Source organism: Pituophis catenifer, unplaced genomic scaffold (assembly GCF_029215685.1).
Source record: "Pituophis catenifer annectens isolate HBS135680 unplaced genomic scaffold, rPitCat1.0.hap2 SCAF_8, whole genome shotgun sequence".
NCBI classification, from domain to species: domain Eukaryota; kingdom Metazoa; phylum Chordata; class Lepidosauria; order Squamata; family Colubridae; genus Pituophis; species Pituophis catenifer.
This window is the reverse complement of record NW_027256888.1, coordinates 27,433,149-27,459,077: the sequence shown is the minus strand read 5'-3', so window position 1 is coordinate 27,459,077 and position 25,929 is coordinate 27,433,149. Positions and strand designations below refer to the sequence as shown.

Genomic DNA, 25,929 nt, shown 5'->3' with positions numbered 1-25,929 from the left:
AAGAGCTTCTTTACCTTTGCAAATTTTTATAGGCAATTCATTCCGGCATTCACCAAGATCACTCTCCCCATCACTAACTTACTAAAGATGAAAGGGAGGGGAAACAGGAAACACTTTCATTTGGTTAGTGATTGATCTGTTTCCGAAACAAGCCCACTTCATCCCATGCCAAAAAATCCCCACAGCCAAAACACTGGCCAAACTATTCTTACACCACATATATCACCTACATGGAGCCCCACAATGGATAATCTCAGACTGTGGGGTCCAATTCACCTCAAATTTCTGGAGGGTATTTCTGGCCCTTTTGGAACAGATCAGGGTTTGAGTTCGAGTCACCACTCACAAATGAATGGTGGGATGGAACAAACAAACTTGGTCTTGGAACAATACCTCAGATGCTTCATAAACTACCAACAAGACACCTGGACCGACCTCCTCCCCTTTGCGGAGGTTGCTTACAAGAATGCAGTCCATACCAGCATCAGATTTACTCCATTCCACATGGCTACTGGGCAGGACTTCAACCAAATGCCAGAACTTCTAGCTGAAGAACCCACCATACTATCCCTGAAAGACTGGATGGAACAATTATGAAACACCTGGCCAGTCATATGCAAAGCCATAGACGAAGCAAGAGCTGCTTGCAAAGCACAGGCAGACAAAAAACTAATAGAACCTAAACCATTCTGAGTCATAGATACACCTCTCTGCTCTGTTTCTACAGTCCCTGCAGCCCTCAAAAAAGCTGGGACCCAAATTCATAGGACCTTTCCCCATTACATGTATCATAAACCCAGTTACGGTGGAACTACAATTACCAAAAACCCTGAGATAAGTACATCCAGTATTCCACTGTAGCCTCTTGAAGCCCGAAATAACCTCACCTTTAAGACCTAAAACCAGTGGTGAAATCTAAAATTTATTACTACCAGTTCTGTGGGTGTGGCTTGGGGGGGGTAATGTGACTGGGTGGGTGTGACCAATTTTTTTTTTTTAACTTTTAAAACCATTTTTTCTACAAACTCTTTGGGGAAGAGATTGTAAAAAAATGCTTTCAATAGGCTCTGACGATCCCAGCTGAGTTGCCTGATCGGCAGAGGGTTTTTTAAAAACCCTCTGATGATCAGGCAACTCAGCTGGGATCATCAGAGCTTGGATCATCAGAGCCATTTAAAAGAAAAAAAGCTTCTGATGATCGTGCGGCTCAGCTGAGCATGGGGGAGGGCAGGGATTTTTGCTACCGGGTCTCCGAACCACCCGCCTCCATCGCTACTGGATCGGGCAATCCGGTCCGAACCGGGAGCATTTCACCCCTGCCTAAAACTGCTGCACTGCCACAGCCCATTATGGTTGAGGGCAAGCAGCATTTTGAAATCAAGAAAATACTTGATTCAAGAAAGCACCATGGTATAGCCCAGTACCTAGTGGCTTGGAAAAACTTCCCCTCGTTTGAAAATGAGTGGGTACATAAAAAACATAATAGGGCCCATAGATTACTAAAACAGTTTCACACCCATTATCCAGATAAGACTAACTAACTATTTATATTTTCTCTTCCCCCTCCTTATTTTCTTTTCTTCCAGGTGGACCTCTCCTTCTCTTGGGGGGGTGGGGAGGCAGCATGTCAGGTCCCGAAAGATCCCTATTGGGATGCTGCCATTCTGAGGAGAGGAGGGCTGTTGACATTTTATGAGCTTTTTAAATCTCGGGCCTTTACTTTGATGTATCTTCCTGGATTAGGGAGGAGGGAGGGAATGGTTTGGGGCCATCTGTTTTGTCTGAGCACCGGGGGAATGAGCAAGTGGCACCTAACTTCTTATCACCTTCTCACCTCGAGGTTCCCACAACAACTTCACACCTGTGGGTTGGCTTGCCTCAGACTGGAGGGGGGAAGGGATTTCTACAATGTCTAATTTAATGGTTTTGAGTGGGAACTTCAGATCCTGCCTATTCTTCTTGCAATTACCATTTCCCAATAAAAGTTCCTTTTGAAATGTTGCCTGTTTCAAGAGTTCTGCTTCCTTTTTTTCCTTTTTTTGTATATATGTTTTATTTGTAATTTTCCTTTAACAGCCATACATATTTTGTGGATAGTGTATTGACTGGGTCAATATACTTTTTACACAATGCTAACAACAATAATAATAATAATACACTTAAATATACACAATCAGAGTCTTCCAATTTCTAACCTTAACATGCACATTGTAATTATAATAGATTCTATTATATATCTGTGTGTGTAATGCTATTTTCCCAATTTGTACTCATCTCCCCCCCCCCATTTGTTGGGGTTCTTCTACATTCACATCTTTGTCTTTAAACAATACCATTCTTTCCTCATGATTCTTTGTCACTTCTTCATAAATCAATTATGTTAAACATCAATAACATTTCTTCATACAATGTATTTGTTGTCCCCTGTTGAGTCACTAATAGTTTAATACTTTAAAAATTATTCTATATTTCATCATAATTCCAATCTCCCAATATCTAGAAACACCAATAAGGCCAATTATTAATAAGGATTAATCAATCCCAGGATTATATCTTCAGATCCTCTAAATTTATAGTCCTTGAAAGCTATAAATTTCAATATACTTTTTACACACTGTTAATAATAACAATACAATTAAGTATACCTAATCATAGTCTTCCATCTTCTAACCTTAATATGCTTATGATATAATAAATTCTATTATATATCAATATGTATACTACTATACTATACTATACATTTCAAAGCAACCTTCAGCTATAAAACTATATAATAAATCCTAATTTGGTATTTATTCAACTCATAATCTACCCATTTCCTCCACCCCCAAACATATATCTCTTAATTCAAATCTTTTGCATATATTTATATCTAAACATAACATCCCTTTTCCTAAACTAAACAATCAATAACCTATCTCCACCCATTTTCCTACAGGTCTAACATACATAATATTTTTAATATCTTTGTTCTTCTGCCCACACCACACCACTAAAAGATATTTCCATATATAAATAAAATCCTCAAATGACTTTAAATTTGTAATCCATATAATATCTTCTGTAATGTCTTTCAACTGGATTATTAATTCCATCACCCATGTTAGGGTAATATCAAGTTCAGCTTCCAACAGTATATTCAGTATCTTTAATTACCATCTGCCCCCATCAATAATAAGTATTTTCATATATAAAAAACCACCCGAGTGACTTTATATTTATATTCCATGTAGTATCTTCTGTAGTGTCTTTTATCTAGATTGTTAATTCCAACCACTACATTGGGGTAATAACCAGATCTTCTGCATGCCCCAATCCCATAGATCTCTTGCCACATAACTCAACATATACGTAATCCATTTTTCAAAGAGTCCAAAATAGAAAGTTCCAATCCACTCAATCAGAGGCCATCTTCCACATCCCAAAAGCACCAGCATTGCAGAGATCTGTTATTCTTCTCAAAATAGTATAAGTCAATAATTTGCCTCAGTTATATTTTCATGTATCAGCCTTCTATAAATCCCGCTTATTATATTTAGTCGTCTCTTGAGTAACTGGCATTAGACTGTTGTTTAGTTTAAAATTTTTTAGTTTTGTAGGACCTGCTTCTTCTTTTCTTGGCTTTTTGTGGTTTAGATCTCCATCCTAGTTGCCTTTCTAGAACTTGCATATCAGCTGATTGATTTCCATGCTGGTCTATAACTTGATAAGACATCACATTAAAATCGAAAGCTGCCTCTCTTGTATTTATAGGTAATCCAGCTATAACCTCTGAAGGAGAATCCAAAAGCGGCTCATCCAAAAGGGCCTCTGCAACTTGTTGTTTTTCCATTACCTCCATCTCCGTCTGCTTAGCCTGAGTTTCAATCTCTTGTTCATTTTGCTTTTCTTTATTCCCCTCCTATATTCCTAACACTGATGGCATACATGGAGATGTTGGATCCATTTTAAAAACCTTGTAGTAAAATTCTTCCGCTTTTTCAACAGTATTTAGTTGATATCTTTCTCCTTGATATCTCAATATTATACCAGCTGGAGCATCCCACCTAAATGGGATGTTTTGTTTCTTTAGCTCAGTCACCAAAAATCCAAAATCCTTTCTATCTTTTAACATCTTGGACGGCAGCTCTTTATATATCCAGATCTTCCTTCCATTCATTTCTGGAGTAGAGTGAAAAGACTTTTGCACAATATCATTTCTTATTCCTTTATCAGTAAAGTAAATCACCACATCTCTGGGCAACTGCCTTTGCTTTGCCACCCAAGAATTTACCCTGTAGGCCTTATCAATCTTACAGAATACCTCTTCAGGACTAACCTTTAAAATCACAGCCAGAACTTCAGCAGACATCTTTCTCAAGTCCTCTCTGTTGTTTTCCTGTATTCCCCTCATTCTGATCGCAAATTCCATAGATCTGAATTGCATCATTGTGACTTCATTTTCAATCCTTTGTTTTATATTATCTGCATTGTAAGTCTTGTGATCATCTTCCTTTATTTTAGACTCTACTTCTGAGCTATTTTCTTGAATATTTATCAAATCATTTTCAATTCTTTGTATTTTATTATCCAGATTATGAATCTTATAACCAGCTTCCTTCATTTTAGACTCTATTTCTAAGTTGATATCTTTATCCATCTTTATAATTATTTCTGAAAAGCTTTTCAAAGCTGTTACAATATATCGTTTCAGGTTATCATACTTTTGTTGTACCAACTCTTTAATTTCCTGTCTAAATTTTTCAAGATTCTGGTTCACAATCTCATCATGTCTTGCCATCTCCTCCAAAACAAATTCCTTTAGGTCTTTAAAGCCATTCTTCTGCATCTGCAAGCTCAAAACTTGTTCATGTGATTTATAAATGGGGGAGCCCCCCCCCCAGCTTGGTTGTCTGGCTTTGTCAGTTTTAACGCCATCCTGCCACACAAACAGACTCTTTTTAAAGAAAAAGACTTCTCTCCAGACAATATCAATATCAAGTCTCTAAGAAGGAAGAAGCATGAAATAGGAATTTTTCTCTTCACTTCTAGCCAGTGCTATTGTTTCAGATACTTTGTAACGTATTAAATTGTCAAACGGAAGGACTTTCGCTTTCAGCTTTCTTCTCAAGCCTCAGCCAGTCGCCATTTTAAACTTTTTTTTCTTTGCTTTTAAAATCACTTATAAAATTGTTAGAAATACTTGCGATTTAGGGTCCCAAATCCGGATTTCATCCTGTTTGTTTAAACAATCTGTTAATTTTCATTAATTGGATTGGTCCCGTCGCCTGGCTCTGCAAAAAGCAGAGTTCCCCCGAAGCCCGGAGCAACGGCGAGCTGAATAGGGAGTCACATTCTGCTTCCTCCCCAAGAGTAATAAAAAACTCTGGGGAGTTCGCAGAGGGCTCTACCTGTCCTCGCCGACTCTATCTCATGTCTCCTCAAGGAGATGGAGTTTTTTGAGCCGTCTCTCAGCTGTAGAGATGGCTCTTTACAGGCAACGAGGCTGGCGGTCCCGAAAGACTGTCCGGCGGCGACGGAAGCCAAACCGGAAGCCAAAATTTCATCATTTATTGACTTTTTGGTAACTTTTATATTTCTCTCTTGGAATCTTATATCTCTTTCTAATGTTTTTATACAAACTGAATAGTCACTGTGCCTAACCCTAACCCTTGTCTCCTTCTGCTGTGTCGTTTGAATACCCATCCACAATCCTTTCATTGTTTTGGGGAGATCTTTCTCTTTTTTTTTCTCTCTTCTATTATAAACTCTTAAAGGATTATCTATTTGATTCATAATACTTATTGTTACAATCTCTTCAATGTCTTTATCTTCTTGTAATTTATTTTGATTTATCTTTTCCAACCCTTCTTCTGGTTTCTCATCTGTTTTCTGAATATTGTGTTCATCTTTTTTCCCCATTTGTTGAGGATCTTCTACATTCACATCTTTACCTTTGAACAGTACCATTATTTCCTTATGATTCTTAGTCACATCTTCATAAATACTTTTAAGCATCAATAACACTTCTTCATACATTTTTATTGTCCCCTGTTGAGTCATTTTGTAATAGTTTAATATATTAAGAATTACTCCATATACCACTAAGATTCCAATGTCCCAATATCTAAAAACTCCAAAAAAGCCAATTATTAATAAGATTTAGTCAAAATTATACCACCAAATCCCCTAAATTTATAGTCCTTAAAAGGTATAAATTGATATTTTAGTCTTTATAATTTTCCAGTTTACACCTTCCCAATTGTCCAAGTTTTACAGTCTTATTTAGCTTTTCTTCTTTCCTTTTTTCTTCTTTCGCCTTTCTTTCACCTCATAGGATGTTTTGTCAAGTAGCATTAGTAATCCAAATCCAAATTTGCCCACTAAATTTCCTCAAATCTTTCTTTCTTTTTTCTTTTTAAAATATTTTTATTCGACATTTACATCTTTAAAATCTTAATTACACTTTTAAAATTTTCCAATACCGGCATCTTTAGTAATATCCATTTTATCCTTTGGCCAATTATATACATATGCATTTTGTTTGTTACATATTTATTCATATAATCACTACATTAAATACAACTAGACATTGAATAATGCATTTTCACTATAATATCTTCTCTTAACCATCACTATACATTGATTTTAGATTTCTTTTCCAGCCAATTATACCATCTGTTCCATGTTTCGTAATAAATCGTTTCCTCTCTCTCTTTGAGTCCCATCGTTAACTTATCTGATTTTGCACACTCTAGCACCTTTTTTATGATTATTGTGTTTGATGGAGCAGGTTGTTGTTTCCAATTTTGGGCAAATGAAATTCTGGCGGCAGTGATTATGTGGCGCATGAGGTATTGAATATCTTTACTCATTTTTTCTTTTATAATCCCCAAAAGAAATAGTTCTGGTTTCATGTCAATTTTTTGCTCAGTCATTTCTTCCAACCACTTTTTAATTTTTAACCAGTAATCTCTGGTTTTGGGACATGTCCACCACATGTGGTAGTATGTCCCTTGTTGATGGTTACGTTTCCAACAGTGCAGTGGGTTATTTGGAAACATCTTAGACAATCTCACCAGGGGTAAATGCCACCTATAAAACATTTTATAGATATTCTCTTTATAGGCAGCCGACAATGTCATTTTATAATTTGTTCCCCATACTTTTTCCCAATGCTCTAATTCTATATAATATCCAAAATTTTTCACCCGAATTATCATTGTTTCTTTCACTGCTTCCTTCTCCATTTTAAATTTGAGAAGACAATTATATATTTTGGTAATTATTTTCTCATCAGTCCCTATTAATATTTTATCCATTTCTTGTTGTTCATTTTGGAATCCATATAGTTCTAAATCTTTTTTGTATCTTGTTTGGATCTGTAGATAAGGCCACCAATCTATTTTAATTCCTTGTTCTAATAATTTTTGTTTAGATTTCAAATTCCCTTGTCCATCTAACAACTCTTTATAGGTTACTATTTTGTTTAAGTCAATTAAATTGGGGTAAACCAAGGCTTCCATTGTTGATACCATCTGGGAACTTTTGTATAGAAATTTCTTTTAATCTTCAATCAGATTTCTAACAGGGCTTCCCTCATCTGATGTCTCTCAAAGTACTTGTGGGCTTTGTTCTTTCCCTCCCAGATAAAGGTGTGCCAACCCCTCTGTAAATCATGTCCCTCAATCATTAGTACTCTTCCATTTTTTAAATTTACCGACTCTTTGAGCCATGATATTACTGCCACCTGATAGTAGAGTTCCCAATCCAGGAGGCCAAAGCCACCTTTAATTCTAGAATCTTGTAGACGTTTTAGTTTAATTCTGGGCTTTTCCCCCAACCATATAAATTTAAGAATTATTTTGTTCAGTTTTTAAATATAGGATTTTTGGTAGGATGTTCATCTTTATAGTAGCAATTCTTCCAATCAATGATATTTGTAATTTCGGCCAACTCTCTAAGTCTTTTTGAATTTGTTGCAATAATTTAAAATAATTATCTTCCTTTATTGAAGACGTTCTTGCTGTTAGCCAAATGCCCAGGTACTTTGCTTTTTTCACTATTTGAATTCCTAATTTCTCCTCTAATTTCTTATTTTGGCTTTGCGTAAGATTTTTGGTAATCTTTGTTTTGTTTTTATTTATTTTTAAGCCAGTAACTATACCAAATTCCTCTATTTCCTGCAATAGCAATTCTCCCATTTCCAGAGGATCCTCTATTATAAAGGCCATATCGTCTGTGAAGGCCTGTGTTTTATACTCCTCTTTTTAAATTTTTAACCCTTTTATTTCCTTATTCTCCCTTACCTGAGTCAGTAAGACTTCTAATGAAAAAATAAATAGGAAAGGAGATCATGGACATCCTTGCCTGACCCCTTTATTTATATTGACTTTTTCTGTTAGGTCTCCATTTACCATAATTTTTGCTGTTTGATTTGAATAAATTGCCTTAATCATTTCTATAAATTTTCCACCAAATTTCATCATAGTTAGTTGTGTAATTAGGAATTGCTAATTTAGGTTGTTAAACACCTTCTGTGTATCCACCAGTATTAGTGCTAGTTGTTTTTTAGGGTGGGCCTCATATTGCTCTAATATATTCATTATAATTCTTGTATTGTTTTTTATTCATCGTTTGGGTAAAAACCCATTTTGGTCCAAATGAATAATTTAGTTTAATTTTTTTTTTTGAGACTTTCTGCCATTATTGTCACCAGGATTTTATAATCGGCATTTAGCAGCAAGATTGGCCTATAGCAGTGATGGGTAACCTTTTCGCTGTCGTGTGCCAAAAGCAGGGGGAGTGCAGGGGTGTCGCACATGTGTGTGCCCACACCCATAATTCAATGCTCCCCAAGTCCCACCCCCCTGTGCATGTCCCACCCCTCCCCCCGTGCTTCCCCCACTTTTGGCACACGACGGCAAAAAGGTTACCGGTGGGCCCAGTAGGCCGTTTTTTCGCCCTCCCCAGACTCCAGAGGCTTTTTTGGAGCCTGGGGAGGGCAAAAACAGCCTTTCCCAACCCCCTGGAGGCCCTCTGGAGGCCAGAAACAGCCAATTTCCCAACTTCCAGTGGGCCTGGAAGGCCCAAAAATCAGCTGGCTGGTGCACTGGAGCTGACCTAGGGCAACGCTCACGTGCCCACAGATATGGCTCAGCGTGCCACCTGTGGCACGCGTGCCATAGGTTCGCCATCATGGGCCTATAGTTTTGGATATGTTGATTATCTGTATTTTCTTTTGGGATTAATGTTATATATGCCTCTGTCTACGAGTTTCGCATTTTGGCTCTCTCTAATACCTCACTGTAAATTTCTAACATAATTTCCTCTAAAGGTTCCTGAAATTTTTTATATACTTCCGCCGGAATTCCATCTGGCCCTGGTGTTTTATTTTGTTGTTGTTGTTGTTTTTTAATTGCCTCTTTCAGCTCTGTTAAGGTAATTTTGTCATTCAACATTTCCCTATCTTCCTCTAATATATTTGGCAGTTTTCTTTCTTGTAAATATTTTGTGATATTTTCTTCTGTAATATTTTCTTGGCAGTATAGTGTTTGAAAGTAATTTTGAATAATATTTTTTTTCTCATCAATCTTGTAATGCAAGTTCCCTTGTTCATCTTGTAAGTGTTGTATCAACTTTTTAGCTTTTTCTTTTTTCAATTTGTGGGCTAGCCATCTTGCGGGTTTATTTGCTGTTTCAAAGTAATTTTGTTTTGCCAGCTTTATATTCCGTATCATTGCCTCTTGTTGTGATATATTGATTTTATGTTTTATTAAGTCTCTTTCCTCTATAATTTTCTCATTCTGGGGTTCTTTCTGTAGAGCTGTTTCTAATTTTTTGAGTTTCTCCAATATTAACACTTGTTGTTCCCTTTTCTCTTTATTTCTCCTCACCACATACACTATTATTCCCCTCATATATGCTTTGGTGGTGTCCCATAAATTCTGCGGTGTTGTATATTCTTTCCTGTTCTCCTTAAAAAAGCTATTTAATTCCCTTTCCATTGTTTGTATATAAGATTTTTCTTTTATAATTCTTTGGTTTAGAATCCATTTCCTTTTTTTCTCCCTACCTTTCCATTTTAATGTTAAGGAACTATGATCCACCCAGGTGTTTGGCATTATCTCCATCTCTTCTAAATTATTAATCAATTCTGGGTTCATCCAAGCTATATCAATGCGTGACCGCAAATTGTGTGGGTGGTAGAAGAAGGTGTATTGTTTTTTCTCTGGGTTCAATTGTCTCCACGCATCTCTTAAATTTAGCTCTTGCACCATCCCGAAAAACGTACTTCGTAATTTTCGTCTTTTATATTTATTTTTCCTTGTAGTCCTAAAATCAACTTTATTATCTGCCACTGTGTTGAAATCCCCTATTATGCAAATATTTTCCTTAATTCTGTTATTTTCCTACGTAGTTTGTTGTAGAATTTTTTTTGTTTTGTGTTTGATGTGTAGATCGTCACTAGAATGATTTTCTTATAGTTTGTTATTTCCGTTATTAAGATTCTACCATCTTTATCACTAAATATTTTCCTAGAATTTAACTAATCCTTTATATATACAGCAATCCCTCTTTAGGACATTTTAAAAGATCACTGTGCTTTTCTCTAATATATACCTCCTGCAGGCAGATGACATCCATCTTTTCTTTTTGAAGTCTTGTAAGTATCTGTTTACGTTTGATAGGTGAATTGATGCCATTAATATTTAGTGATATCATCTTTATTTCACCTTCCATCCTATTATTTGTCTGTTGGTCTTAGTCCTCCCCTTGCTCTGTTCTCGGTTTGTGCTCTAATTCTGGCTCCTTCTCTCACCTGACATTCTATTTCCTTTTGATCTCTTGTATCTTGTTCCGTAATGTTTTCTCAGATATCTGATCTTCCTGGCTTTTACTTTCTCCTTCCTCTCTACTACCTTGTTCATCCTCCCCACTTATATAATGGTCATAGAATTCCTGTGCTTTTTCCAAGGTGTCAATCTGGAATTTCTTCTCCTGACATGTTATTAACATCCCCTTTGGGATGAGCCATTGAAACATAACTCTATATTTTAACAGCTGTGTGGAGAGGAAGTGATAACTTTGTCTTTGCTCTTTTATTCTTCTCGGGATCTGCTTCAACACTATAATCTCTTTTCCTTTATAGGTCAGGGGGGTCTTCTCATGTTTTACTGTATACTTCATCTCTGGTTTTCTTTCTCACAAATTTAACATGAACTTCTCTCGGGAGTTTATGCCTTCGAGCGTAGTTCGTATGAATCCTATATGCTTCATCAATTTCATTTTCCAGCTCCTGTTTACTTTTTTGCAGTGGTTCCGCTTCAGCCATCAGTTTAGGGAGTTCTTTTTCTTTGCTTTCCAGAATGTTTTGAAAACAGAGGTAAAACATTGATTTTTCCATCTCCAGATTTACTATAGCTTCTTGTAATTCCCTATGTTCTGCCACCATTCTATTTGTTGCTATACCTATTTTTTTTCCATATGCTCTGTTTTAACCTCTACCATCTTTATCTTTTGTTCATTTTTAGTTATTATCTCCTGCATTGTGCCAATTTTATCATCTAGCTTATGTATCTCCCCCTTAACTTCTCCCATATCGTTCTTAATGTCTTTGTGATTATTTGTCATAACCTCCTGTATTTTAAGCATTGTTTCCTGTATTGCCAATAGAGTTGCCTGCATACTCTGTAGATTAACAGTAGAACCAGATTATTCACCTCCCAACATAGTTTCCACAGATCTTGATCCTGAGGGGGAAGTTATTGAAGTTATTTTTTCCCCTATTTTAGTGACTGTGGTAGTTGTGCTTGTAATTTTAATATTTTTAAGGAAGTTTTTCCACAGTACCATATAATCAACCGTATTCTTCTATTCCTCTCTTTCAATCTCTATCCTTCCTTAATTCCTCTATGTTCTTTCCATACAATTGTTATAATACCTCCCGTTAATCTCTTGATATAGACCTTGGTTGATTTATTGCCAATTTCTAATAATTAATTAATTGATAAATAATTAGTAATAATTAATTCTTAAATGCACTCCTTCTTTCTTAAAGTTCAATTACAACGATCAGTCTTAAATATATTTCTATATATATATACTACAGTGTTATATAGATATTATAAAAAGGAAATTTACAGTTATGTTCAATAGTTATACTTCTGACTTAATGTCCCGATAATCTCCAATACTATCTGTTTGTCTTACGATTGAATAAACATATATATTAATATGCAAGTCTAAATATATATAACTGTATCTGACTATAAAGGTAGGCAAAACTTATTGTAGGTTATAAATGTTTCAGTAAATATATAGGTATAGATCTATAAATATTCCAATAAATATATATAAATATACGATTATAAATATTTCAGTGAGTATATAAGTATAAATATATTAATATATAAATATTATTATTATTATTATTATTATTATTATTATTATTATTATTATTATTATTATCTTAATTGTTACTCTTTAATCTTTTCCTCAATTAATTCTTTACTAAAACCAAAGTTTCCTAAAAGTTCTTGTAGACAGATATTATATGTCAATGTTTGAATTCATAATATCTTCTGTTTTACTTATTCTTCTTCTTTCTCTGTAAGACCTGTGTCTGGGGGTGGGGTTTCCACCCCCTTCCTCCAAGATGTCTTCTCTATTCAAAACTGTACACTCACCTCTGCTTTCTGTAGCGTAGATTCTGTTCGTTCCAGGGGTGAAATGCTACCGGTTCAGACCAGTTCGGGAGGACTGGTAGAGGAGATTGAGGCTAGTTCGCCGTACTGGTAGCAATTAGTGGCTGGCCATGCCCCCGAACCGGACCATGGCCTGCAGTCCTGCCATGCTTCCCTGCCTTCCCATGCAGCCTTTCCGTGACCAGCTTGCAAAGGCAGGCAAGCAGAAGGCCATGTGGAAGGCAGGCAAGCTTTGCAGGACTGCGGGGAAGGGAGCTAGCAGTGTACTCCCTTCCCAACATGCCCTCCTCCTCTCCCAGGTGACAGCCAGGCTTCGCCACCTCCTCTTTTCCTCAGAGGGGCAGCGTCTGCCTCCAAGTCCTTGCAGAGGGAGGGACATACACACACACACAAATGCACACGCCCCTGTTGCCCCCCCTGCTACTTTTGCTGTCAGCTTAAAGTCAATCTTGAAGAGCTGGAAGACATTTCCTTATATCGCCGCCAAACTCATTGTTGGGAGCGTCAGTGATCTAAGGAAACGTCTTTTTACACCTTCTCCTCCCCATTCCCCCCACCCCCCATTTTTCCATTTCTTTGCCTGGATTCTGCTAATTACACTTCTCCTCCCCATTCCCCCCCTCATTTTTCCATTTCTGTGCCTGGATTCTGCTATTTACACCTTCTCTCCATTCCCCCCCCTCATTTTTCCATTTCTGTGCTGGATTCTACTAATTACACCTTCTCCTTCCCATTCCCTCCTCGTTTTTCGATTTCTGTGCTGGATTCTGCTAATTACACCTCCTCCTCCCCATTCCCCTCCTTGTTTTTCCATATCTGTGCTGGATTCTGCTAATTACACCTTCTCCTCCCCATTCCCCCCCTCGTTTTTCCATTTCTGTGCCTGGATTCTGCTTCTGCAAGAGAAGGCTCCAATGTTTGCTTGGGTGGTGGAGGGAAACTCAAAGCGTTGGGGGCTTCAGAAGGGCAGAATGAGCTTCAAAATGTGCAGGTCCTGGCTCTAACAGTGATTGACGTCAAGTTGGCCACGCCCACATGACCACCAAGCCACGCCCATAAAGCCACACCCATGGAACCGGTAGCAAACATTTTTACATTTCACCCTGGTTCTGTCACCTTCAACACATCAAGCACAACCAACACTTTCTCTCTTTTCAAACAATAATCTGAAAGTCAGAAGCTTCTTTCTGGTAACAGTAACAAAGAAATAAAAGCCCAATCCACTCGTTTGCTCCCGCTCACACAGTAACTTCCTTTCCCTTTTTGACAGCTCACAGTCTCTGCTCCCACTACTGACTCGCTGCTTACTTCACCTTTTGCTCACTTTGCCGCTTCTGTCTAGTGTCGTTTTATAATCCCTGAGAGTTTTTCCTTTCTGTCACTCTTATTTCTCCTCTCACCAGTTCTTCAAGCCACTTTTCACTGTTTTCTCCCTGCTCAAATCATCAGGCTGTCACGCCTCTGGATCTGCCATTTTCAGGAGGATTTCTTCTGTGTATATCGAGAGGGCTCCTCTTGCTGAACGGGAGCTCGCACTACTCCCCAATCCAACTCCGAGGAAACCCCTCTACCTTGCCGATCTCTTCAAGATCCGACCTGCCGATAGAAGCCTCAAAAACATGAAAATTAGGTATGAACAAGCGGAGCCCCGTTTGTTCTTCCTGCTACAGTGTGACATCACTGCCTGAAGTCTCCCCTCTCCTCAAATCTTTCAAATCCACCATCCAGTGAACAGTTTCAATAGAGTTTTAGTTATTTGCAATCCAGTTTGTCTTAAAGATCTTCAAAGAGGTCACTAAATATTTCCAAATATCCAAATCGCCTACTGAAATAGAATCAAGGTCAAGTGGCCTTCCAGGTGTTATTTACTTTCCATCATTTCCTCTGCTTATATTTAACAATTATCACTTTCCCATGAGTTTCCCACACTGCAGTGATATTCTCCCTCCAGTAGACGGCTCCCCTGCTCCAAATTCCAACATTAAGCAGCGGGCAAAAATCAAACAGCTGACTGTCAACAGTTCAAGGGGGGTTAAAAGTAAAAATAAGAAAAGCAGTTTCTCCCAATAATTACTTTTCAAGTTGTTATTAACTCTTCTCCAGCCTTTCTATGTTTTAAAGCTTCTATTAGACATTTATTTCACATCTGAGTCTTTGATCTTTCTCCATGTATCCAATTGCCGCTCTCTTAATGTTTGGAGATTATTTTTTTGGAATTCTTTTATTTGGGTTAGATCTCTAGAATAAAAGTTAGAAGTTATCTCACCCAGTTTCAATGCTCTGTCCACGAACTGCTCCTGCACATAATCTTATTGTCCCAGTTGTCACAACTTGTCAAACTTGCCAAAATGGCCATCATCCTTTCTGCTGTTCAGGAGAGTTTTCTTTGGATCTAACGAGGAAATTACAGTTTCCTCATGATTGATGAAGTACCTCTCCTTTCTTCACCCTCCCCTCCAGGGCGCCTTTGACCCCATAGGGTCTCCTGGAAAGCAGATACTGTCTGGTTTTCACAGAGCTCGGCAGAGCTCCACTATTTCCAGACCGTTCCCACCGTGACACCAACTGGTCTCTCAGGGGTTCTGCTTTCTTGAGGGGATAGGAGAGGCAAGTCCTTATAGCATCTTCCCATGTGTAACAAATTAGCTGATCTCAGAAAGTAGATCAACCATACCTAGGCAACCAGGAATGCTCAAAGCTCTAGGTTAAACTGAGAAGTTGGGAAAAAAGATGCTGGTAGAAGGAATCTACTTTTGTCCTGATACCAAGGAAACAACACAGATATGTCCAGGTAGTTACTTGTAGTCAATTTCATCTTGAAGAAACTTGATCCCCCCCACTTTCATAGCTAGTGATTTCACAAATCTGTAGTCCCAGATTGTATGTATGAAAGTGTTATTTATTGCTCTGAACTAAGGGATTTCAAGAAAGACAGCCTGAGTCAAAGTATTTAAAGCCACAGGATGGTGAAGATTGTGGAGTTAATTCAATCCAAAGAAAATTATTATTGGTAAATTTGTTTTCATTAGAATGGAATAGATTAAAATAATAGAAACAGGAGGGATAAAGGAATTGTTTAATCACAGAAACAGGGTCGGAGAAAAAGAAGAGAAAAACATACAAGAAAGCAAATTGGATATGATACAGATGAAGCAAAATCGGACAGGATTTATTTTGGGAAACCTGAATTTCTATATGATGAAAAGCAGAATTTTGTGTGTTGTGAAAAATAAACAAAAATTATCTGTCAATCTTGATCTCCTAAATTCTTTCCATCTCAGGGTTTCATTCATTTCATTTGCATTTTCTACCCATATTAATTGAAATAAAGTTTCCCATAGGAGAGCAAACTGCGATGTACACAACCTATGCTGAAATTAGTTTCATTTTCCTGGGTGATAACCCATGCAGATTGCTACAACCGCTGCTAAAGGAGAGAAAGACTCTTTTTCTTGTTGCCTGGTCTTGCTGCTGGCAAGGCCCAGTCCCGGGGTGCTATTCAGCAGGTTCTGACAGGTTCTGGAGAAATTTTGAGTAGTTCAGAGAACCAGCAAATACCACCTCTGGCTGGCCCCAGAGTGGGGTGGGAATGGGGATTTTGAAGTATCCTTCCCCTGGAGCGGGGTGGGAATTGAGATTTTGCAGTATCCTTCCCCTGCCATGCCCACAGAACCAGTAGTAAAAAAAATTGAATTCCACCACTGCCCAGTCCTATGGGTAGGAATAGAGAAAAGAAAAGAAAAGGGGGAAACTCCTCCAAGAGATTTTGGGGACTGAACACTTTTCTTCCTGGATGATCATCTCAATGACTGGGCCAATTTGTTGCTGGTTGAATTGCATAGCAAGGAAACACAAAGGTGCTTTCTCAGGAGGCAACTGGACTTTGTTTTTTCTTTTGAAGACATTTCACTTCTTATCTAAGAAACTTCTTCAGCTCTGACAGGTGACCCTGAGGTCTCAGATAAACTTCCAAGTGCTTCAACGACCCTCTAAAAGGATGCAAATTACCATTCCAGACATTGTCCATTCTCTTCTTAAAAACCTCCAGTGTTGGATCCCTCACTTCTGGAGGCAAGTCATTCCACTGATTAATTGTTCTCACTGACAGGCAATTTCTCTTTAGTTCTAGGTTGATTCTCTCCTTGATTAGTTTTCATCCATTACTTCTTGTCCTGTCCTCAGATGCTTTGGAGAATAGATTGTTACCCTCTTCTCTGTGATAGCCCATTAGATATTGGAAGACCATATCACCCCTTCTTGGAGAAGCTCCTGAATATCTTGGAGAGTCTTTGTCTTCTCACAATTAAAATCTGAGTACTCTGGTACTTTGTCATTCTTTCCTTTGAACTTTAAACTAGTAGAGATAGCACTGGCACCCTATCCAGAGCACGGTTTATTGTATTCTTGTTCTTCTACGCCAGAGGTGTCAAACTCAATTTCACTGAGGGCTGCATCAGCATTATGGTTGCCCTAAAAGGGCCAGTTGAGTGTACAGGTAGTCCTCGACTTATGACCATAATTGAGCCTGAAATTGTTGTTGTTAAGTGAGACATTTGTTAAGGGAATTTTGCCCCACTTTATGACCTTTCTTGCCATGGTTGTTAAGTGAATCATGCACTTGATAAGTAAATGTGCCTTCCCCATTGATTTTGCTTATTAAAAGGTTGTAATAGGGGATATATGACCTTGGGATAAAGCAACATTCATAAATATGAACCAATTGCCAAGCACCTGAATTTTAATCACATGATCATGGGGCTACAAAGGTTGTAAGCAGTGGTGGGATTCAGCCAGTTCGCACCATTTCGGGAGAACCGGTTGTTAACTTTCTGAGCAGTTTGGTGAACTGGTTGTTGGAAGAAATTATTAGGGCAGAGAACCGTTTGTTAAATTACTTGAATTCCACCACTGGTTGTAAGTGTGAAAAATGGTCATAAATCACTTTTTTCAGTGCTGTTGTAACTTTGAACTGTCATTAAATGAACTGTTGTAAATGGAGGACTACCTGTATACAGTACTGGGCCTAAATTCCAAAATTAAGGTTCCAGATTAAAATAATTCTTCCAGGCTTTTTCATAATCTAAACAGCATATTGGGGAGGGGGAGGTTTAATCTTCTGCCGCCGATAGCCTCCCACCGTCCAGTACGCTCCCACAGAGAGGGACTCCTCAGGGTGCCGTCGGCCAGGCAATGTCGGCTGGCGACCCCCAGGGGGAGGGCCTTCTCTGTGGCAGCCCCCGCCCTCTGGAACGATTTGCCCCCGGAGATAAGAAGGATATCGGATCTTCGGGTCTTTCGCCGAGCCCTGAAAACTCTTCTTTTCCAGCAAGCAGGGCTGGCGTGAACCCCGCCCCCCTTTTTTAGTTTTTAATGGTTATTAATTGTTTAGTTTTAATTTGTTAATGGGTTTTAATTCGCACTGTTTTAATTCGGGCCAAAGTATATAATTCTTTTAACTAATTTTAAATTTTGTATTGTTATGTATTTTAGTTTTGGCTGTGCACCGCCCTGAGTCCACTAGGAGAAGGGCGGTATATAAATTGAATAAATAAATAATAATAAAATAATAATCAACCGACCCATTTCTTTTCTAAGAAAGAGCCAAATTGCATTAGGAATTTATCCTAATGTTACTATTTTCATTTGTGGCAGTCTTATGCAGTGGTGAAATTCAATTTTTTTTTACTACCGGTTCTGTGGGCATGGCTTGGTGGGCGTGGTGTCGCTTGGTGGGCATGGCTCGGTGGGCATGGCAGGGGAAGGATACTGCAAAATCTCCATTCCCATCCTATTCCAGGGGAAGGATACTGCAAAATCCCCATTCATTCCCCGCTCCTGGGGGAAGGATATTACAAAATCTCCATTCCCACCCCACTCTGGGGCCAGCCAGAGGTGGTATTTGCCAGTTTTCTGAACTATTCAAAATTTCCGCTACTGGTTCTCCAGAATCTGTCAGAACCTGCTGAATTTCACCCCTGGTCTTATGGGAAACCAAAATTCTGGAGTGAATACGCATTCCTTGATTTTGTGATGCACACTTCGACAATGCCCCATGGATTTTCTAAAAATCAATGTTAACCAAAAGGGGGGAAAAAACCTTCAAGCTTTTCAGCTTTCCATACAAAGCCTAGGATTAACTCAATACATGAACTGTACTCCACTGACATCTGGAGGTGATAAAATGATTTGTGAAAATATGATGGATCAGATATTGCAAGCAAACACAGTTTAAAAGTTGTAACAGCAGCTATAAAGGGGCTCTAGATGGAGTTTAGTCCAGAGATAGTCTCAAAATAAACTACCTAAGTTAACAGGGTTATGCTATTAAGAGGGCAGGTGGGGTGAGGTTGCAGCATTTTAAATATAGTAAATAGACTCAATTTGATACAACTCTGAGTTGTGATGACAATGCCTTAATGAAGAGGCTTCTTTTTCATTCACGGCATCAAATCCCACATGAGGTAACAACGGACAGAACAAGAACTGAACCCTCCTTTTGATCTGGCTCCAGCCTGGCTCCCCACACTCTCATGGCCTCCTCTGCAATATGGGGAGTGCAACTCCCAGGAATTATGTCAACTCCCAGGAATTACGTCAAAAGACCAAGGCCCCAAATGCACCTAATTGGATAGACTTCTTTGTAAACCCCAGCCAACAAGGAACTAAAGCAGAGGCTGAAGTTTAGGAGGTGGAGAGCAGAGCCCGTCCCCCTCCCACTCAGTGTGGTGACATCATAGTCTGCATAGAAAGCACCGCTGAGGAAGCGCCTGGAAGCTGGCAGGCGGGTGGTGATGGTGGCCTCCATGGTGCCCCATGCCAAACTCTGAAAACTCACTACTTGCCTTTGCTCCTCCCACTCCCTCAACCAATCCTACCTCCATGGTGTGCACAGCAGCAGAGGCTCCCGGCGACTGTTATATCCAACTGGCACCTTTTTCTCCTCCTCCTTCCTTCCCCCTCCCCTCTTCCCATAAAAACTGCTGCGACCGCCCAGCCCTTAAGCACCTAGAGCACCAGGACCCTGCAGCCCAGCCCAGCCTGAACCCCCTTCCCCTCTGGGCTCACGGGTTTCCCAGGTTGGAGGAGAGAAAATGGACGTATCTGTTCTACGCCAAGTGTCACGCCCATGAATCTGCCATTCTTCAGGGGAAGAGGGTGGGGGCTATATTTCCTTTAGATTTTTCTATCCTTCTTTCTTATATATCCTTACCATGTAATTAATTGTTTTGTAACTTCTAGCCTGGCGCCTAGTGCCCTGGCACTTTCTCATCTTTCAGGGAATGCGTGGGGAGAGAGGGCCATGTGGATTGCATCACTCAGGAAATGAGCCTGAGAAAGTCTTCTTATCACTTTCCCAGAGCATCCCTTACAAAAAACATCTTCACACCTGCGGATTGGCTAAATCCATATCAAATTGTTGGGAGGGGATTCTAACTTCTTTTATTCCTATTGTATTGCCTTAAGGACCCCAGATCCTGCTTTGCTTTCGCCCAGTTATCACTTCTTTCTCAATAAAAGGATCCTTTTGAAATGCAAAGTTTCAAGAGTCTTTACTTTCTTGATTAAGGGGGAGAGGCCGGGCCTTACACCAAGGATCTTTACAACACAAGAGCAGAATTTTGATACTCCTGGGTTAGCTGGGGGAGAGGATGGGGGGAATGAAAGTAGGGAGCATTTGATTAGCTGGGAAACAGTGATGGTGAAGGCAACCATACATTGGGAAGAGTGTTTGTAAATCTGCCCCTGGCAGTAGAAGTGTGAATTTTCTGATCTGATTAAAATCCAAACAAAAAGGTTATACTGCTCACTTCATATTTATTTGCAACAAAATAATGAACCTGCAATCCATCTTTGAAACCCTAAAACTGGGAAACTTCCTATTAATCACAATTTATATTCATAATTCTCTGCTTAGCAGGAAAATAAGAAGTTTGGAGAGCAACGAAAGAAATGGTTGAATCTTAAAATGTCCAGAAATGTGGTTTTTTTTTCTGTTCCTTCTTTGCAGTTGTGTGTAATATTGGAGCCAATGCAAGAACTAATGTCAAGACATAAAACATATAATTTAAGTCCTCGGGACTGCTTGAAAACATGTTTGTTTCAAAAATGGCAGCGGATGGTGGCACCTCCAGGTAGGAATTCTCTCTGGTCTCTGATTCTAAGTGGGTGAAAGAGTAAGAATTTAAGAATATGGAATACCATTGAAAGTCCTGTGACTATTCTGCAGATATTCACTCTAAATCAGTGTTTCAATAGAATTATTGGATTCCTAGATATGAGCATTTCTATGAGAGGGGGATGGAGAAAGAGAGTACATGACCTCATACACATGATGATCATCATTGTACAAATGGTGTGCATTATATACTGTAATAATGACAAAGAATATGTTCTGCCTAGCACATGGAACTACTTCTCCATCTTCTTAGTTGCATGCAGGTCTTCTGGATCATGTACAGATGTAATCCTACACCCTTAAAAAGGGGTATGGAAACCCAACTGCTCTTGAAATTAGCATGCCAGCCATTGTGGAGGTTGCCCAAAATGCACAATTCCTAAAGTATGCAGGTAACATTCCCAAGATGTTTTGCAGTATGCAGAGTCAAGAACATCTGGGATAAAAATGGTTGAGGGTGAAGCTTTTAGATTGTGCCTGAAGTCAAACTTGGGTAACACTGGTCTTTCCATGAGGAAGGGTGAGAAGTGGTCCATGTGGGCCTTTTAACCTTTCATTTTACCATGTGGCACCATTCCTTGATCTTTATGTTGCCCCCACCCCCACCCCCACCCAGAAGAGAATAAATTCCTACTCAGCCCAGTGGCTGTAGCCTGACATTTGGCATGTCCAGAAGAGAGGAGGAGACAGAAAGGCAGCTGTTCTGTGCTCTGCTCCTGCAAGCAGATCCCTCTTTCATGATGTTTCTGAGGTTCCAGAAGGGTGCCACAACTTTGTTTAGATATGTTTAAATATGCACTTATTTCCATGGTTACATGCAAACGTTTTGAAGTGTCCTGTTCTTAGATGCCTTTCATCCAAATGATGAAAGCAATGTCCCTCCTTCACAAGGCAAACTCCATCCCTTTCATGTTTGCAGTCACAACACTGTTTTCGTCACATGACTTCAGTCAGCCATGTAGCACAATTAACTATTTTAATTCCATTTTCATGCTTTGTCTTTCATTTGCTATTGTAGATTGATGTTCTCCTTTATGAATGGTCCAGCAAGATTTAGTAACAGATGACTAAATGTAGCTACAGCAGCATTAAAGATTTGCCAAAGCCTGATGAATAATCCATTATAACCATTTTATACACTTAACGCTCCAAATCTTTTCATATTATCACCTTGTTGTATTTTAGTACCTAATAATTATAGGCCTCCACAATTTAAGGAATGTTGTTACATAGCTCAGGCCATACTCTTGTTTACATGCAACCAATATATAGGCTGCCAAATTATGATTTCAATACAGATTTTATTTATTATTATTTTATTCTACAACTTTTAACCAGATACTCTTTTGAGCATTTTTAATTGTACTGGTCTTTGACTAATAAATTTGATTGAGACCAAAAGCATGATCATACTATCTCCTAAAATTATCACTGGTTGTTTTGCCTACCAGAATCTAGGAAATGTTTCCAGCTGTGCAGGTGCTCCATTGCTGACAGTTTTCAAGAAAAGATTGGACAACCATTTGTCCAAGATGGTAGGACTTCTGCCTTGGGTAGGGGGTTGGACTGGAAGACTTCCAAGGTCCTTTCCAACCCTATGATACATTATACATGTACACCCATTATGAGGTCTTTCTGGTAGAAAACATTTTTGATTCAGTGTATTCAGTGTATCCCTTCCATTTCAGGATTTATCCAGAACAGAAGAGATCTTTGCATAAATAAACCCCTAACTGCACCCCATGCAAGCTAATGTTTCTATTGACTTCTAGAGGGCAAAGTGAATGGATATAAATCTTAAATTTCTATTCTGACTCTGAGCCAAGGTAATCTAATTTCTTGATAGCGCCCATTATGAATCCAAGCAATTTGTCTCCTCTTTTTGCTCAGTTGACTGTGGCAAGCAACTTTGTGCAAGGACTATAAAATACTATTATTATGATACAGTATTTCCCAACCTTGGCAAGGTTATGTGGATTTCAACTCCCAGAATTCCCCAGTCAGCATGGTTGACTAGGGAATTCTGAGTTGAAGTCCACATATCTTAAAGTTGCTAAAGTTGGAAAACACTACTATAAAACAACACAATCTATACTGAATTACAGAATAGTATATAGCAGAGCATTGTTTTTGTATCATGGATGCCAAACTATAAACAACTGTTCCTTCTTTTTCCTACTCTTAATTTATATGTGCTTTTTGACTCAGGTTAACTTTCTCAATAGTTAGCCCTATTTTCAATATTGTGCCTGCCCTCTTTTAATGAATTTGAGAGGGCGCAGACCAGAGGTGGGTTCTACTTACCTTTACAACCAGTTTGCAACGGGAAGCTTCTGCGCATGTGCAGATCGCTGATGACGACATCCAGGGCGGTTGGCGGTTTTACTACCAGTTCTTGTGAACCTGTCCAAACCGGGGGCAACCCACCACTGGCGCAGACTCATGCATGGCAGCCTGGCTCCTTCAACTCTCTGCGTATGCCTTCGTGCTGCATCTCAGCCTTTTCTCTCCCGCAGCAGAGCCTGCAAGACAGCCCACCACCAAAAGGAGAAAAAGAAAAAATTCCACCAGTAGCACCTCCAACAGCAGTGCGGGAAATAACATCAACAGCACCAACAGCAAGAAGAAAACTGCAGCAGCGAACTTGAGCCTTGCCAGTCAGGTACCTGTAAGTCTCCTTTTCCTTTTAGGCCTCATGTAAGACCATCTGTAGGCCAGGATCCCTAAAAGAGCAAAAACTGCTGCAAATCATTAAGCAACCCCTTCCCATATTGGGTCCCCAAGTGACTGCAATTTATTCAAGCACCAAGCAGGGTTTCAGAAGTTAGCTTCTTGGCATTGGCCAGTGGGGAAGGGCTGGGCTCAAGGGGGACCTTTACCTGACCTCCATAGAGCTCAGCAATGCTCCCATGCATTGCTGCATACCTGTGGAAACTGAATCCAATTCATAAAAAACAATGGGCAGGGCAGGCAAGCACTCTTGGCTAGCAGTGCAGGCATAAACATCAAGTGAGAACCACATTAACATCTTGATGCTACCATGCAAACAATGCATATGACATAATTTATATGATGATATCATTGTGTTGTCCCTCAATGTCTCCCCTCTCCCACAGGTGATCCCAAAGCAATCAGGTTGGTGGCTATTATACCGAACTAGCTAGTGAAGATAACACAGGGTTGAATTGGAGGCTGCCTTTACAGTTCTACTCTAGGACAAGTACCGTGTTTCTCCAAAAATATGACCTACCCTGAAAACAAGCCCTAGTCCAAAGATCAGGCCAATGTAGTTTCAGCCCAGTCTACCCAGTGCAAAGAGGAAAGATCAGGTCAATGTAGCTTTGGCCCTGTCTACCCAGTGCGAAGAGGAAAGAACAGGCCAACGTAGTTTTGGCCCAGTCTACCCAGTGGGAAGAGGAAAGATCAAGCCAACGTAACTTCAGCCTGGTCTACCCAGTATGAAGAGGAAAGATTAGGCCAATGTAGCTTTGGCACAATCTACCCAGTGTGCAGAGGAAAGATCAGGCCAGCATAGCTTCAACCCAGTCTACCCAGTGCAAAGAAGAAAGATCAGGCCAGCGTGGCTTTGGCTCAGTCTACCCATTGCGAAGAGGAAACATGCCAGCAGTTTGGGGAGTGATGTCAAGCTGGCCATGCCCACCTAGTTGGCCACACCCACCCAATTGGCCATGCCCGGCCAGCCCCCCATAGTCAACCACAGCCCTAATGCGGCCCTCAATGAAATTGAGTTTGACACCTCTGGTCTGAAGAGGAGCACTATGCAGGTAGTCTTTGATTTAACAACCATTCATTTAGTTACCATTTGAAGTTATAACAGCACTGAAAAAAGTGACTTACAACTAGTCTTCGGACTTACACTACTGCAGAATTGCCATGCTTCCATGATCTAAATTCAAGCACTTGGCAATTTGCATGTATTTACAACAGTTGCAGCATCTTAGGGTCATGTAATATCATTTGCAACTTCCCTGCTAGCTTCCAACAAGTAGTGTGGGAAGCTCAATTTGTTTAATGACCACATGGTTCACTGAATAGCTACAGTGTTTAGAAGTAGAAGTGTTTATTCTCTTTAATTTTTTCTTCAGGAAGGAAGAATTTTTAAATCTAGGGTGCTCTTTCCTTTTCTGTTCCTGGGTGAACATCAGCAGAGCTATATTTCTTTGGGATGGATTGCAGGAAGCAAATGAGGTTATGAATAAGCCACACTGGTACCATGCATGTCACAACATCTATGGGCTAATGATGTGACTGAGGTCATTTGCATGATGGGATTGTGCTACACATGAAGCCTTCTCATAAATGCTCATGACCCATATGGCTATTGCATTCGAAGAAGATTCCCCATAATTAGCCATGAGGTCAAGAAAGGTTGCTCAGTTCCTTTCTTTGTGTGTTTCTTGCTAGCTTAGGATGAGTCACGAAGTACCAACAAGCAGTTGTGCTAGGAGTTTATTTATTTAGCGTAATGGCAAAAATATTAAAAAGCACATGAGAATTACATTGTCAAAGAGTAAATATTAAACTAGTTATTTACAAATTCAGAGATAGATTATATACTCAATACAAAGTTGCATACAGAAGGTCTTTGGGGTTCCTCCGATATGCACTCAGAGGGCACTGTTCCAGAATATGTCCCACCGTCTGCTTTGGAGCGCCACAGCTACATTCCAAAGAGGAGAGCTTTCCCCATTTATGGAGGGGATTAGTATATCTGCCATGTTGGGTCCTATGAAGAGTATAGGAATCCTACACTCAGGAGTCCCCCAGGCAAAAATACAGAGTCAGAGAATTCTTCCACAATGGCAGCCAGACAATCCTTGTGATCTCCTGGCTTAAACCACCTCACTATAATAAGACCTCAGGAAAACAGTCTTTTTAAGGACTTAGCATCTCGGACCAACCATCCAATAAAGCAAAGAACATGAAGTCCTGAGTTCATTCTTTTTCCCCATGGCATTAAAGGTAGCTCTTTAAAGGGTTGTAGCAAAGAAGGGAGAAATAAATTAGGATGTAAAGAAGTCAGGCAGGGTTATATGGGGAGGATGG

The 25,929-nt window shown here is 39.5% G+C and overlaps 1 protein-coding gene across 2 annotated transcripts in view; it reads left to right on the top strand.

Annotated features, from left to right (window-relative positions):
• The window catches only part of LDB2 (LIM domain binding 2), a 580,079-nt gene that overhangs the window by 553,423 nt on the left and 727 nt on the right, over window positions 1-25,929 (top strand). The window contains exons 6-7 of one of the 2 annotated variants that reach the window (XM_070948509.1): window positions 20,695-20,818; window positions 23,379-23,524. In XM_070948509.1, the coding sequence (XP_070804610.1) occupies window positions 20,695-20,818; window positions 23,379-23,524 (270 nt within the window). Of the gene's footprint in view, window positions 1-20,694; window positions 20,819-23,378; window positions 23,531-25,929 lie in introns of both variants that reach the window. The other variant, XM_070948508.1, reaches the window with a different exon arrangement.